The following is a 16607-nucleotide window of genomic DNA, read 5'->3' as shown; positions in this document are numbered from 1 at the left end:
TTACAGAGTTGACAATTAAAACAGTCAATAACGTAAAAAAATTTTTTTCTTCTAAAAGCAGTTTTCCTTTCCCATGTAAAAGCAACTAGCACATTTTAGTAAACAATTCCAGATTAAAAAGGAAACTAAGTTGATCAATAATTATTAAAAATAACCAATAAGTTGATGTATACCTGCAAAATCGAAATTTTAAAGTAATACCAGGAGTTATTTACATGCCTGCGCAATATTTCTACCATAAAGTTTATTATTTAACATTTCTTTCCAAAAAATTAATCCCCTTATATACAGATACACAGCTTCACATAATGAGATTTCTGTAAAGAGCAAAATAATGTTCAAATGGGAAACACAACACGACAACAAACAAGGAAACTTTCCAATGTAATTTTCAAATGGTAATTTTTCAAAACCAATTTTCAAATAGTAAATACTTGGACCACACCAATGAACAAGGAAAAAGTGAAAGACAAGATCAACCCTAAGGGGTGACGCGGGAGAAAAGAACACACAGACTATGAATTGAATGCCCCACCCAAATCCCTCTGCCAGACATTAGTATCCCGAGTTAGAATCTCTTTAGGAATTTCCTAACTTGCTACTGGACATAAGAAACACATAAATATTCATTTTTCTACCACCCTCTACATATTTTTCTATATCATAAAGAGTTTGCTTTTACATCATGATGATAAATATTTAATTGCGTAGCAATCTGTTATTAGTTCCTTTACTGAGCTACTGGTTCTCTTACCTAAAATTAATATTTGCTGCAATTATAGTCACATGACGCCCAAAGGAAAATTCAGTAACAAAACTCACCTTTGTTATTGCTTTTGCTTTCAAACTTCCGTTCTCCACAACACTGAGGTCCAGCCTGCTGTCATCCTCACTTCCTACAGCTTTCAGTCCTTGCAAAAGAATATCTCGTAACTGTTGATAAAGAGGTTTTTCGGCATAATCCAGTAATTTCACTGTTTCCATGTACTTAGCAATTTCATCTAAAAGAATAACACAATTATTTTGTAATTTTTTGTCATAAATACAATGTACTTTTCTAAGAAAATGATACATGGTTATACTAAAATTAGAATGCAAATGTATAGCTTGTTAAAGATGTTTTTTTCAATCACTTCTTCAATGGAAAGTATGCTTTTGAATTCAAGAATTGTCAGATAAGTCAAATAAAAAACATATTTTGAGAAACAATGTAAAAAACATTTTTTAATTGTGAGAGATAGCAAGACAGAAGACATGCTTAACATTTAAATATATACAAAAAATAATTGCTGTAGTTTTAAAGCTATTTTTTTAAAAGGACCTAGAATAAAGATTATAAAGTAAAATGTGCTTAAGTATACAATAAATATCATAGCCAGTATTTTTTTTTTTTTGCCACAGAAGCCATTAGTTCTACAGAAGACAGCTGCATTCTTTGCATAAATAAGAAATAAAACATATGAAAAACAGGTTGAAAAAAAGAAAAAGAAGCAAGGCCTGGTTTTCCCATAAAAGAGAAAAATCGACTTCTGAATGATGAAAGGTTTACTGTACACTGAGGCAGAACCAAACCCATAAAAAGAAATCTTACTAGTCAAGATCAACACTTTTCAACATCCATCTAAAAATCCATCTTTAGGCTAATGACTCATACATGTTATATCCCCAGCCCAGCCTTTCCACTGCTCTCCAGACTTTTATATCCACTGATTTCCACTGACTCATATCAAATCCCAACAAATGCAAATCCAAACTCCTGACCAACCCCTAAAACCTGTTCTCCCTGTGGTTTTCCCTGTCTTGGTTACTGAAAATTCCATCCTTCCAGCACCTCAAGCCAAGAATCCTCTTCCCACACCCCACATCCAATAAATCAAGAGATCATGTCAGTGCTACACACACACATGCATATACACATTCATTCACTCAGGTATTCATTAAGCACCCACCACATGCCAGGCATGATTCTAAATACCTGGGTACATGAGAAAAAAGAAACAAAAATCCCTCCCTTCAACTTTCTTAATCTGAAAAAGGGGATCTATAGAAAACCTAAAGCAAACATCACCAATATGGTAAAATACTGAACACTTCCCTAATGAGAGAAGGAAATGGCAAGGAAGTCCACTTGCACCGCTTCCATTCTGCCTGAAAGTCCTGTAGCTTTTAGCCAGTACAGTAAGGCAAGAAAAGAAACAGAAGGCATCACGAGTGGAATGGAAGATGTAAAACAGTTTATTCACAAACATGACAGTGTGTGCAGAAAATCCTAAGGAATCTATAAAAAAACTTCTAGAACCAATATGTAAATTTAACAAGGTCACAGGATATAAGGTAAATATTTAAAAATCTATTTTACTTCTATATACTACCAACAAGCAATTAGAAAAACAAATTTTAATAAAAATATATCACTTAACAAGAGCATCAAATACCTAGTAACAATTATAATGAAAGATGGGCAAGATTTTTTCCAGATTAATACTATAAAACACAGGTAACACAGAAACTGAGACCAAATTAAACAGAAGACAAAGTATCAATAGTATAAAGATGCCAATGCTCCCCAATTAGTCCACGGAGTCCATGCAATCCCACTCAGAATTCCAGCAAATTGCAGAGGGAGAGGGTGTGTGCAGAACTGACAAGGTGATTCTAAAAGGTACACAGATATACAAATGATCAAGCAAAACAGCAAAGTCAAGTATAAAGAAGAAACAGTGCTAGAGGACTTAAACTACCATGTATCAAGACTTTAGATAAAGCTACAGTAATTAAGACAGTGGGGCCCAAGAAGAGAAAAAAAGAACAATGAAAGAGCCCAGAAACAGACTCACAAATCCACACCTGATTTAACACAAAGGCGGCATCACAGGGAAAGGCTGGTCTTTTCAAGAAAGGCTGCTGTTAATTCTGTTAACTATGCAAGGTGATAGATGTGTTAAATTATGTCCATCTTGGTCATCATTCGCCCATGTGTACGTACAGGCAGGCACACCTCAGAGACACTGCGGGTTCAGTTCCAGACCACCACAATAAAGTATCACAATAAAGCAAGTCACTTTAATTTTTTTGGTTCCCCAGTGTATATAAAAGTTATGTTTACACTATACTGTAGCCTATTAAGTGTGGAATAACATGATGTCTAAAAAAATGTAGGTACCTTAATTAAAAAACACTTTATTGCTAAAAAAATGCCAACCATCGTCTGAGCTTCAGGGAGTCATAATTTTTTTGCAATAGTAACATCAAAGATCACTGATCACAAATCACCATAACAAATAGAATAATAATGAAAAAGTTTGAAATATTGTGAGAATTACCAAAATGTGACACAGATAGGAAGTGAACAAATGCTGTTGGAAAAATGGCACCAACAGACTTGCTCGACTCAGGGTTGCCACAAACCTTCAATGTGTAAAAAACACAATATCTACAAAGTGCAATAAAGTGAACAGCGATAAAACGAGGTATGCCTGTATATCAAATCATGTTATACAATTATATTTTTCAGTTATTCCTCAATGAAGTTAAAAAGTAAATAAAAACATCCAAAAAATGCAACAGTGGGAATTAATTTCACAAATGCAATACTGAGTGAAAGACAAAGAACTCCAATAGAAACTAGAACATTAAAAATCCCTGCCCTCATGAAACTATCTATTTTGTTCACTCTATGATTCCACTTCTATATAGTTCAAAAACAAATCCTTAGTGTTGGAAGTTAGGCTAGTGATTCATTAGGCCAGTGGGAGAGGCTCGTGATTGGCAGGAGGCACCAGGGGGTGTTTCTGAAAAAGCCTATAACATTCTATTTCTAGATGTGGTTGGTAGGTTGCAAGTTTAAACGGCATAAGGTCAGGGTAGACCTCCCTGAAAAGGGGATAACTGAGCAATGGCTTGAAAAAGACTTCTAAATATATCCAAACCGACCACTCCTCACTACCTGCACTGCTACTTCCCTTGCTTGGATTATTGCAGTAGCCTCCTACCAGCTCCTGTTTATACCCGGCCTTGCTTCCCTAGCAGTCGATCTTCAAAACAGGAGTTGGAGAGAGTTCCCTTAAAGATAGACAATTCACGTCCCTCTTCTCCTCCAAACCTCACGTGCTCCTGCTCAAAGTAAAAGCCAAAGCCCTATGATGGCTTAAAAGCAGGCAACCCTCAAATACACCTGGCACTCACGTTCCTTCTGCCTGGAAACGCTCTTCCCCAGACTTCCCCAGAGCTCGCTCCCTATCTCCTTCCTACAGCTACTCAATTGTCATCTCCTCAGTGAGGCCATTCCTGGCCACCCTATTTACAATTCCAATCCACCTCCTCGCTTCACTCCCCCACCCATCCCCACACCCCCTAACTCTACTCACTGCTTTCTTCTTTCTGCCACAGTACTAACCATGCAATATACTGTGAAATTCACTCGTTTGTTTACTGTCTACCTTTCCCAACTAGAGCTTCATGAGGATAGGAATTTTTATTTATTTTGTTCACTGGTGTATCCCTAGTGCCTAGAATGGTCCTTCGCACACAATAAAGCCTCAATAAAAAAAATAGTTGAATTACTGAATGAAATTTGGTTCCATTACTGAAAGCACTGAATAATAACTGAATCAGGCCCACCTGTGGAAAGGGAAGCGCCTGTTTCACGAGAGCAGGCCGCAGTGCACTGATTACACTTCACAGTGCCCGAGCTCCTACATTACGGGGTGGTCCACAGACCTCAAGACTGTTTTTCTTGCAGAAAACAAGATCCCTAGGAACACTCAAGAAGTCTTCTCTTGGGCTTCCCTGGTGGCGCAGTGGTTGAGAGTCTGCCTGCCAATGCAGGGGACACGGTTCAAGCCCTGGTCTGGGAGATCCCACATGCCGCGGAGCAGCTGGGCCTGTGAGCCACAACTACTGAGCCTGCGTGTCTGGAGCCTGTGCTCCACACCAAGAGAGGCCACGATAGTGAGAGGCCTGCGCACCGCGATGAAGAGTGGCCCCCGCTCGCCGCAACTAGAGAAAGCCCTCGCACAGAAACGAAGACCCAACACAGCCAAAAATAAATAAATAATTAAATGATTTAAAAAAAAAAAAGAAGTCTTTTCTTACCTGGCTTGCTCTTCTCAGGAAAACATTTGTCCATCAAACCTGCAATATTTTCTCTGTATCTGTTAAAAATTAAAGGCTGAGTCACTGTTTGAAGCTTGATGCCACAGAAAGTTATTAATATTTAATAACAGTAAAAAGCACATTAAGCAGTATTGTGCTACATCCTAAATACGCTTACGGACATTCTTCTAAAATAAATTCAACAAAAGACCAAGGAATCTTACTGTTTAACAAGTACTTTCTCATTTCTACACTAGTATCAGTTAAAACTAGAGTCCCCATCAAGAAGTTCTGACTAAACATCTGCCTGATCATGATTTTGCCCAAAATAATTTATTATCAGTTTTCCTTTACCTAATTTTGGAATCTCTAACATAGTTGGGATCTTTCAAATTATCCTCCCAAGGAAGATGGCCGCTAAGCCACTGGATCATGCAATAACCAAGGATTTCCAAGTCACCGCGTCTTGATGGGGCTGTGAAACAAAGAAGCAGATTCAGCACACTGAAACAATGTTTAAGGTAGAATTTCAGGTACATCTAAAGGAATAAGGTAAAAGGGTCAACTCTACAGTCTTGTTTTTCATCATCAAATCTTGACTCCATTTTGAAAAAAGCACCGAACACTGGGCAGTATAAAAGAAATAATTTACCTCCAACTAATAATTTACTTTAAAACCCAAATTGGCAAACTCTACAGTTTCACACTGAGACTATTAGCCTAGGAAATAAATTATAAAACAATGACACATTAAATAGTGCCCTTGGAAAATGTGAAGATATTAAAAATGCTATAAGCTATTAAGAAGCCCAGAGAACTGGGGATTTTAGCTCCTCCACAGTGTTGGGTACAGAAAAAAAAGAAACGACTGCTGAAGAAACAGGCCAACTTAATAGGTGACAAAATAAAAGTCTACCTGTTACAAATTTGTAGCTGCGTAAGAAACTTACAGACTTTTAGGGGGAAAATACCCCAACATTCCAATTAAGCTAAATAAAAACAAAAGAAAGCCTTATTGCAGCTGACTGAACTACCTCCACCACTGAAACCCTGGTGATCTTTGAAGGGTGGGAGGAAGACAGGGAGGGAACACAGGTGCCCTCACATTGCACAAATGTAGGAGCCTAAGCTCTCCCTTCTTCCCCCATCCTATCCTGCCTCTTCAATTCTGATTTACTTGTCTGAGTATTTATTGCAGAAGAACCGTGTAGGAATTCAGTTGAAAGCACTGGCAATGTGTCTCTTGTTCAGGTGCCGCTGACGTACCCGCACCATTGTGCGCATCGATGCTGGTGAATTCAATCGTGCCATCGTGACATCTTTTGGGGTCTTCTTTGTATTCTTTATGAATTCCTTCTGGGCAGTACCGATAAGCAAGGCCATAATCTACCAAGTACACCTATAAATGTCCAAACACCAAGACAAATTAAAGGCAAAATGACTACACATATACTCCTTTAAAGCCCAGAAACAGAATACTGTCACCTGAGGGTAGATTCATCCACAAGGCCATACTACAGCACCCCAAACAAGTTAGATCCAACACGCAAACAACTGCAAGCACTTAATTCTGAAAGACTTACTATTTAAAGAAAAACGTTAAATGACCATGTAGCTACAGTGCAGATAATATCACCTGACTTCTTTAGACAAGTATGTGTTACACCTGTAAATAATCTTGTCTCCTCAATTTGAGCAAGGATTATAAATCTTACACTTTTTCTTACAGCATCTAAAACAAAACTGAGCACAGAGTAAACCATCAATACTTGTTGCAATACAACTGCCACACACTGTAAGACTCCTAACTTAGTTGACACATGATATGTTAGTTATTCCCCTCTGTCTTCACGTATAAAATAATCAAGTATCAATTCACTTCATAAAAATATTTCACAGATTATAATAATGATCTGAAGAACTTTTAGATGAGGCTCTTAGCTACATTTAAATATTATAATATTAAGGTCAAGTCTTCATAATTAGAACTAAATTTTAGTATTATATATACACATATCTATGGGATGTATGTGTATATCTGATTAGCATACAAAGCTAATAAATTTGGCTTTCCTCTATTCCAGAGCCACATATTACATCTCTAATTCTGGGTAACTGTCTCACAGATGTATGTATCTGGTCACAGGAGGGAACTGAAGTAAAAATTTGGGGCTGGATCTAACACATACATCTAATACTAGAAAAATCACCCTATCCAAAACATATGCCCAAAGGATAACCAAGCTGCAAAAATACTTCCATCTAAACAAAAGGCAGCATGTTTTAACCTAAACGCATCTAAAACAAGTTGCCTGGAAATTTTGTGATTGCCTTTAGGATTTCTCCATTAGCCTGCTCTAGACCAGAAACTTGCTTCTGTTCTGCGTATACAGATCCCTTACAGCCACTGTAACAGAGATGGGGAAGGGGAGGCAAATATATGAGATGACAGGAAAACAAAGGGGAGCCAAAGGAAAAGGGAAAACTAAGCAAGAGGAAGTCAAAGTTAGGTCTGAGACAAAAAAGAATAAAGTATGGCATATCGACATACACAGTTAAAATGTTTAAATATTCCTTTCTTATACAAGATCAAGTAAGAAGTGAGAACACACATGAAATGGATTAAATACAGTGGCCCAACTATGAGTGTCAACGAAACCTTACTTTTACCAAAATCATGGAATCAGCTTCAAGAAAATTATGAATCCCTCTACTCTAACTAAACTGACCCAAATAAAGGTATAATAACATTAGCTTTTCTCCTTTCCTTAAAAAGTGAAAATTACAAAGTGAATGTAATAAGCTTAAAAAATGCACATTTGAATTCCAAACCCTACAAAATTTAGACAGCTAAGATATTTCTGTAAACCAATTGATTCCAATAATCAACATGTTAAAGACCAAATTCTCCAAGTAACAGAACACTTACATTTGATGGATTTCTTGAACAAAGGAAATTTAAAAAATGACAAAGCAGAAAGGCAAACATAATTCATTGGTGCACTATATAATTTTAAGCTTCCACCCCCAAATAGCTATTTGAAATTCATTTTGTATCACAAGTACTTCTTCTGAATATTATTTAGGGCAAAATAGCCAACTTGATAAAGTGCCAACAAATCGCATCAAAAATGTAGAATGTTAACTAGATAAAAGTGTCAAGAAGAAATATTATTATTACCATATCTAGTTGAAAAAGTTAAACTTCTGCAGGGGTTCAAAAGTTCATAGCAACCATACTTGTTTTCAAACAACAGGTTTTAAACAGTAAAACTTAAAGTTACAAAACTACCTGGTCAGGATTCTTGTAGCTGAGAAGAAGATTTGAGGCCTTGATATCTCCGTGTACGTACTCATGCTCGTGAATGTATTCCAGAATATCCAGCTATAAAAGCATCATATAGAATAAATTAATGCAGTACCTAACACCAACCAGCAGAGGACCGAGCTTCAACACAACTAGGCTTTACTGGATTAAAAACGAGAAGAATGTAGCTCACATACAATTCTTAAGCTTAGCTGCAAGACAGTTTTCCGAGAAAACCTTTTGGCATTTGCTTCATATATTTTCTGAAGGTCACTCCCAAAGCGATCCATTATCATAAACCTGTAACTAAAGACAAACAAGAAAAGTCAATGAACAAAATGTAACTCAGGAAAACCTATTTTGCAATGAGTACTCTCCTTTCAAAGTAATTTTTTTCAAGGCAATGTTTACTAAGAAAGTAGATAGACAAGGCAAGGAAAGAAAGAAGGAAGGAAAGACAAACATTTGAAACAAGTTCTTCCAACTAGAAATCTCAAGAGCTGTGAGAGCTTTCCTGTCTTGACTTTTACCTTACGGGCCTCCTAGTCTCAGCAAGTTACATGAGACAATATTCAATGTAAGAAAACACCCACAGAGAGAAGACAACAGATACTTCACAGTAAAGATAAAATAATCTGAGTAAGATTGATGTCACTAATTTTTGTCACAGTTAATGTTAATTTATGTTTCTGTATATTAGCTTCCTGCCTGTGACTGTTCTCTTTTTTTAAGGCACATTTTAGCAGTATTAACATTCTGTTAAAATCAGGACTGTCAAGACATGCTGTAACAATAGCTAAATGCAGTAAAACTGCTTAAATGGTGTAAAAGAACTGTATACTAAGTACTCAACAAATAAGATTTGGGGAACAGTATATGTCCTGGAAAAACATGAAGATTTTTGGTTTTGCCACAAACCAACTCTGTCACCTTGGCCAAGTCACGTTTCTTCTTTGGGCCCCAATTTCCATAGGTGTCAAATGAGAGAGTAGGGCCTCATGCTTTCTAAGGTCTTTTCCAGCACCCAAATTCCAAGATTCAATAACCATTCAATAACCAGATTCAATACACACATATTTCAGTGTGTACTGAAAAACATCACCTAGTTGCAGTAACATGGTTCACCTTTTGCTCTGTGGACCACTTTTATCTTTATAGAGTTTTCCAGATTCTGAGTTGTCTAGTTAAACCATTCAATAAAATCAATAAAAACCAAGAACACACTCAAAATGTATCAAAATATCTTCAAATGGGGATAAGATTAATAACCATCCTAACAACTACAGCTGGCATTTGTTGAAGCCTTGGTACGAGAACAGCACTATTCTAAGCACTTTAGATGTATCAGTGCATTTAAACCTCACATCACCCTTATGAGGTAGGAGGTCCCATGAGCCCCATTTTACAGCAGAAGAAAACTGATCATTAGTAACTTGTCCTCTAGGAAGTGGTGGATCCATGCTCCTGACCACCACACCAAACATATTGATATAAATGAACATAAGTAGGACCCAAAAACCCCACTTATATATTTTAGGTTTCTAAGATAAAAATACAATATGAAAAGTTCAGTAAGGAAGGAAGAGCTAACATTTAAAAGACAACACGCGAAATAAAAAATTCAAGATTCTACCTATTTTTGAAGTGGAAGAGAATTAGAGATCTTTTGAAACATCTTTTAATAAATTAATTAATGTCTATAGCGGTAAATTGATTTGTCCAAAGTCATAGAATTAGTCAGTGGCAAAATGTCTTCATTCTTGCAAGATTTTCAGTACCCTGACCTCTAAAATATTAGAGGGAACAGTAATTTTGACTCCCTGATTTCCTCTGTACAACAGGTTTTGAGAGGTTGAGGGATGAGACCAAGGACAAATGTACACATTTGTTTTTACAAATAAGTGATGTGATTGTGTAATTATTATGAAATAATATGTAGGTAACAAGAATACAATCTCTGCTGTTACTCTGAAAGGGAGCTAAAGCACACTTGGTTAATTCAACCAGAGATCTATTAATATATCACATGAAGTAGACCTTTGTTTTTATTCACAGATCACTCCACCACTGCTCTCAACAATCCCTTAATCGCCTCACCACGTCTAAATTATACACATCAAGTGAAGCATGATTCTGAATACTGCATATAAATTTTTACCACATTCTTCTGCAAGGATATGTCTACCACTGAGTACTAAAAGGAAAAGCTACTTTAAATAACTCTTCTAAAGTAAAACCATCGATGTGTACTTTCCTGGGGACTTGGATAAAACAATGCAAACAATGGGAATATATAAATCAGTATAAATGATTTAATAATGATAGCAGCTAACATTTTTATGAGCCTAACACTGTTCTAAGCACTTATATTCATATCACTTCAGATGAGTTACAGGGGAAAGTAAGGATTTCTGGCAGGGGAGGAGGGCTGGAAGGACAATCTTACTTTCTATTTTTTTACTTTTGTAAGAACTTAAATGAGGGAATTCCCTGGCGGTCCAGTGGTCAGGTCTTGGCACTTTCACTCATGGGGCCCCAGGTTCAATCCCTGGTCGGGGAACTAAGATCCCGCAAGACGTGCAGCACAGCCAAAAAAAAAAAAGAACTAAGAGAACTAAAATGATTATTTTTAAGAGCTTCAACCTAAGAATTAAATCAATATCTTATAGGTGATCAACGTTCCCGTTTAGGAAATACTTCTAGGCACTCTGTGTTACAGAAGACACAGGCCGAGTTGTAAGGTCACCACAAGTCAATGGTGAATCAGCTGTACCTCGAGGGTGTCTGTCCCTCTGTTCAAACACGTGCAGTAGCTTCCAACTACCTACTGCACACAGGCCCCAAACAGGCCTTTCCTCCCCATCTTCATTACCTGCCTCAGCCTCTTTCTCCAAGTTATTTCCTTCTCTTTCTCATGTGTGTGCAAGTCCTCCCTTTCTTTGTTAAAGAAAGATGGCCAATTACGCATAAAATAATGTCATGTCTGGAAAAAAAATTCATTAAAAAAAAAAGAAAGATGGCCAAGAGGCCAGCCAGCAGGCCAGAAGCCTATTCTGACCCTGTGTTCATGTTACTCCCCACTTGAGATGCTATTCCTTCTCTACAGTGATTTTTTAAACCAGCAGTTCTTAATATTTAAGGGATTAAAGACCCCTTTGAGAGTAAAAGCTAACACACATATTCTAAGAGCTTTACATTTAATACCCCTTATTATGTGGATAGGTGTTACTCTATTTCACAGATGAGGAAATTGAGGCAAAAAGAAGTAACTTACCCAGTCACACACATTTTAAGGGGCAAAACACAGATTTGAAACCAAGTGTCTGCCTCTAGAATCCTTAACTCTTAACTTAATCCTTGCTCTATACTATTTCTCCAGAAAATTTCTGAAAAATAAAGAAACTTGTCCCAGCAAAACCACATATAACAAAATGTTCTCTCGTCATTCCAGGGAGTTCCCACGCTCCCTCAGGTGCCTGGGTTCCAGGATAAGAACTTCCTGGTGAACAACGCTGGCGGCCCCCCCAGCAGCTCCTCTGCTCTCCCTCTTCTCCGACAGCGCACCACTCTGGTTCAGGCTTCCCCCCACCTCATCACTGTGATCACTCTGCCCTTGCCAGTGGCTGGTTTAAGAATGAGCAGCGATAAAACTCTGACCAAGAAAACATGGGGGAAGTCTGCCACGAGACCCCTGGGAAAGGTTTCCCTGCCAGGAAAGTGAAACTCGCAAGAAGCAATCCCATTTTCTGCTGCTGGGCACTGTGTCTGCAGGCGAAGCCTAGAAATGGGCAGCCACCTGGAGACCATACAATGGGGAATTAATAGAGAACAAAGCCAAGAGGGCAAAAGGGCAAGACAAAGGAAGCTGGGCACTTGACAATTACTTAAGAGAGCTGAGTCAGTTTTATCTTTACCTGCAGCTGAAAGCATCCTAACCAATATACCCCAGTTCCAACTAAATCTACTCTTCAAATCTCAGCTACCAGCATTGCTGAATGATGCTCCATTCACTCATTTAAATATTTTTAAAGTGTCAATTATGCATCAAAAGCATTGGAGGTTTTCTCCAACTCCACTCTGCCAGCAATATTCTCTCCGTTCTGAACTCGTAAGACATATAAGAGTCAGCACCACACAATTTGGCACTTAACTGGCGTCTGGTTGTTTCATACAGCCTTGTTTTTTCTCTTCAGCTAGACTGAAACCTCACAAAGGTGGGCAGATTATGTATCTAACAGGAAATGCCAAATTGAAGCCTGTGGGCTCCCTTTTACATAAATAACATGGAATTTTCTGTGTGTTTGCTTATTCATTTTTAAGGGAAAAAAATAATGCAGGCAAGTTGGCTTTGTTCCTACTTGTCAGCTGGGTTCCAGGCAGCTGCTTCCACTCGGTACAAGTCCCCCAGACGAGACAGAACACCTTGTTCATCTCTGTTGAATACATTCCACACAGCCCAGGTGAAGGCCAAGCAGTACTGTAGGTAGGTGCTCAGTACATAATTGTTGACTAAACAAACTGAACTGCGAATGCTCAAAAAGGGAGGAGAAAAATAAAACATGCATATTTTTACCTTTTTCCATTTTTGTCATGTAGACCAGACCCCCAGTACTTAGGGACACCCAGGTACTTCAGTTGATGGGTACGAATCCATTTCTGAACTACAAATTAAAACACATGCTGGTGATTTCAATTTTTTTATCAGCAATTTTTCTCAGAAAAATCAATAACAGAATGCCTAACATATACATGCAATAAGATTTCACCTTTATTCATAAAAAAAGAAAGTGAACAATACATTGTACCCAACAAATGAACAGTATTTTACAATCAAATCATTTTTATTAACCCACAAAATTGTGTTATCCTGTCCTAAACATTGTCTTTAAAATGAAAAATCTGCAAAAAACATTTTTTAAAAAGTCAAACCACATGCAATTACAATTAATATCTCCAATTATGTAAATGTTTACTTGTTTCCACAGAAAGACTTACTTTTTACACCTATCTAAAAGTTTTTTTACCTCATTCTAAAAGTTCTCAACCAGGAAATCAAGCTCCAGGAGAGACAGAAGCCCCTCGAGAGATTCCCAAGCCTGATACCATCCTACAAGGAGATTCCGCGGATTTTTAGAGGGGACGAAAGGTGAGAAGGGGATTGGAGGACAGGAGGACAAGGGTAGCTAGAAGAGGTCCTGCTCTCTCCCTTGATAGTCTTCTAGTTCATATGTGATGGAATCTCTGCCAGTTATGGTCTCCAGAATTTAGAAAAACACTCAAAAAAAGACTTGGAGATCCTTGAGCCATACTCACGGATTAGGGTTAATTCTCAACTTTTAACAATATTTCCTAAATCATATATTATTTATTAACTCTATATTATCAATATAAGTGAAATCTTATCATAACAAACCTGTTAAGGGATCAAATTAAGGGATCAAAATTCTTTCATACAAATCTCATTTAAATAGAATTTATCTATGAAGTAAAAAATAACAAAACATCATAATATAAGATCCAATGTTCTAGTCTTGGCTTAAACAAAACAAAACAAAACAAAACCAGTGGTCATTTTAAAAGCGCAAACATATGTGTACTGTATTTCTTACTTTGCTCTGGTTTGGCAGCTCGCTGGTAGAACTTTAATTCAGTAAAAAGAGGTCCATTGTCACTGGGTTCCTTAAAACAGAAGAGTTCATTAGCACAAGCACAGTAGTTAAAATTACTGAGTAATTTTCAATGAACCTTCAAAACAGATTAATAAATCAATTTTCTTTCCAAACAATACGATTTTGATACTTCAGTTTATAAGATATGTTTAAGATTAAGTAAAACTCTTCAAAAATGTTTCAGATAGTCTCAGAAGAGTCCGTAAGTCTTGTATTTCTCTCAAGTTCCATTTCTACATGTGATAAACTATACAAAATCAGATATACAGCTCAGTCTTTGCAGAAGTTTAAGAAAAATTGTTAACCTTATCTTCATCATTATTAAGCTTTCTCTTAAGTAAAGATCAGCAACCATGTTAACTGTTTCACCAAAGGGCTACAAGATATTTCTGAGATTTAATGAATAATAAAATTTCAATACCTGATTTATTCAATTAGTGGCAAAATACCATTCCTTTCCTGTTTCTCGTTACAATTTTATCTATTATCAAAACTGGCAGAAAACCAACCTTATCACAAAGAAGAGTGTTCTGGAACTCCCAGAGCAAACGAGCACTGTCCATGTAACTGTATCCTTTCCTGACACTGATTCTCATGATTTTCAAACTAAGGAGCCCTACCATTTACTTCCCACATGATAATTTAAAGTCAAGAGGAAAATAAGGCTCGATAAGAACTGTTTTCCATCAACTTTACTAAACTACACTTGTTTCATATCCTTAAAGGATATTAACAGTTAAAATTATTTGCAAAGAGTCTTATATTCACAAAAAGCTATGTGACAAATGAGAAACATCAGCCTGCCGGGAGTTCCGCCTTGTGAAATAAATCTGGAGTGGCGAGAAAGATCTTCTAATTTTGTGGACTTTTTATACAGTAAACTTTGTCTAAAATTGATTAATATTTGTTTGATATTTTATGTTGATATTATCTTGTTTATTGAGAATCTGAGAAAAATTTTGAAAAGTAGCAAAAACTTCAAGTAAGGAAGCTAACATTTCTAAACTAATTTTGGGGCTGCTTTCCTTTTAGGAAGTACGGGAAGAAAGTTATTTTGGACAGAATATCTGTGTAACTGGAGTTCCAGGGTCAGTGGAGCATTAGAAGTGATAAAAGAGGTCTACTACCTTAACTGAGAGAAAATTTGTGAAAATATGTAGGTTTCTGCTACTGGAGATGCCTTTTGCAAATACATAAAATATGTTCACCTTTTTTTATTCAAGATACTCTCACTCTCATAGAAGTTAATTTTGCTCCTTAAGGTTTAAACAGAACTACTCTAAATGCACAGTTCCAATATCTCAGATTTCTTATAGTTCAGAAAAATAGGAATCCCTAGTTAAAGTACTTATAGGAAGATTGATTAGGCAATATGCAAAGAGTCAGGCCGCAGCCAGTTAAGAATATTGGACAGCAAGAGAGCAACATATGTAACACTGGGATCAGAACCTGAAAATAAGTCAGCCTTGATTGTTACAAGTAAGTATACTTTACAGCCCAGCCTTGGAAGAGAATGGTATACAAGGATTTGGCATGTCATTACCCCTTAAGAAGTAAAAAACTAACCAATGTACTAAGGTATGCCAAATCTCTAATTTGTGGACTCATTACCTTGAGTTTCACCATAACCTGTGGTTCCTTTCCTTGCAGCAGTGGGAGCTAGACAGACACTTGTGAATGTTTAGAGCCCATGGCTGAGAACAGGCCTTCAGCAGGAGTAACAAACTCAGTGTAAGAATGAAAAAAGAAATAGAAATTCAGGAAAGGAATTTTGGTAAAGTTACTCTCCAAAGGCTAACTTTTAGAGTAGCTCATTAACACAATTCAGGTTTGAAAGGGGTTTTCCTAAGACTAATCCTGGCTTATTACCATCAGTATAAAAGTCTGATTTATTCAGTTTCAATCTATGTCATATCAACTTTAATTCTCAAGCTTTCCTTCTGGCAATAATTTATTAAACATATAGTAATGAGAATCAACCTATATAAATCAGGCTATTATATTGAAAGCCCCACTACAATGAAGGCTCTTTGAGCTCATTTCATACTTTCTCTAATCCAATAAGATTCCATTATAACAAAATAAAGGAGCTACTTCCTTGGCATTGCACTCGAGCCAAAGCTAGCTATTTCTGTTAAAGAAAATACCTTAACTCATAACTAAAATTTTATTAACATATTTCAAATCTAAAATACTTTGCCAACTCTGTAATAGCCAAGATTTAGAAAAGAAATTGGGACTGACATTTTAACTAGAATATCACTAAACGTTTCTTTAAGACTTCTAAGTGTCAAAATGAAGATGACAACAGAAAAAAGATTAAAATGTGATATATTTCAATGGCACCATCTAAAAGCAACTGGCTGCCATTTAAAAATGAAGCTGTATAAAGTTTCTCCTTCCTACCAAAGAATTATGAGATATGAACTGAAAATTCAGGTCACTTCTCATAACATCAACGAGGGAAATTAAACATCAGTCTGCAAACTTTTTTCCAGAGAACTTCGGAACGCAGATTTCTATCAGTACATGCTGGG

General features: G+C 36.8%; 1 protein-coding gene across 3 annotated transcripts in view; it reads right to left on the bottom strand.

Annotated features, from left to right (window-relative positions):
* VRK1 (VRK serine/threonine kinase 1) overlaps positions 1–16607 on the bottom strand; it is a 75516-nt gene that overhangs the window by 16917 nt on the left and 41992 nt on the right. For all 3 annotated transcript variants that reach the window (XM_059915854.1, XM_059915855.1, XM_059915857.1), the window contains 8 exons: positions 14011–14080; positions 12975–13062; positions 8599–8707; positions 8387–8479; positions 6361–6493; positions 5449–5569; positions 5095–5153; positions 823–1001 (listed from right to left, as the gene is read on the bottom strand). In XM_059915854.1, coding sequence (XP_059771837.1) covers positions 823–1001; positions 5095–5153; positions 5449–5569; positions 6361–6493; positions 8387–8479; positions 8599–8707; positions 12975–13062; positions 14011–14080 — 852 coding nt within the window. The remainder of the gene's footprint in view (positions 1–822; positions 1002–5094; positions 5154–5448; positions 5570–6360; positions 6494–8386; positions 8480–8598; positions 8708–12974; positions 13063–14010; positions 14081–16607) is intronic.

The sequence above is a fragment of the Balaenoptera ricei genome, chromosome 2 (genome assembly GCF_028023285.1).
Source record: "Balaenoptera ricei isolate mBalRic1 chromosome 2, mBalRic1.hap2, whole genome shotgun sequence".
NCBI classification, from domain to species: domain Eukaryota; kingdom Metazoa; phylum Chordata; class Mammalia; order Artiodactyla; family Balaenopteridae; genus Balaenoptera; species Balaenoptera ricei.
Note: the sequence above shows the minus strand (reverse complement) of the source record. Positions and strands in the feature narration are given on the sequence as shown.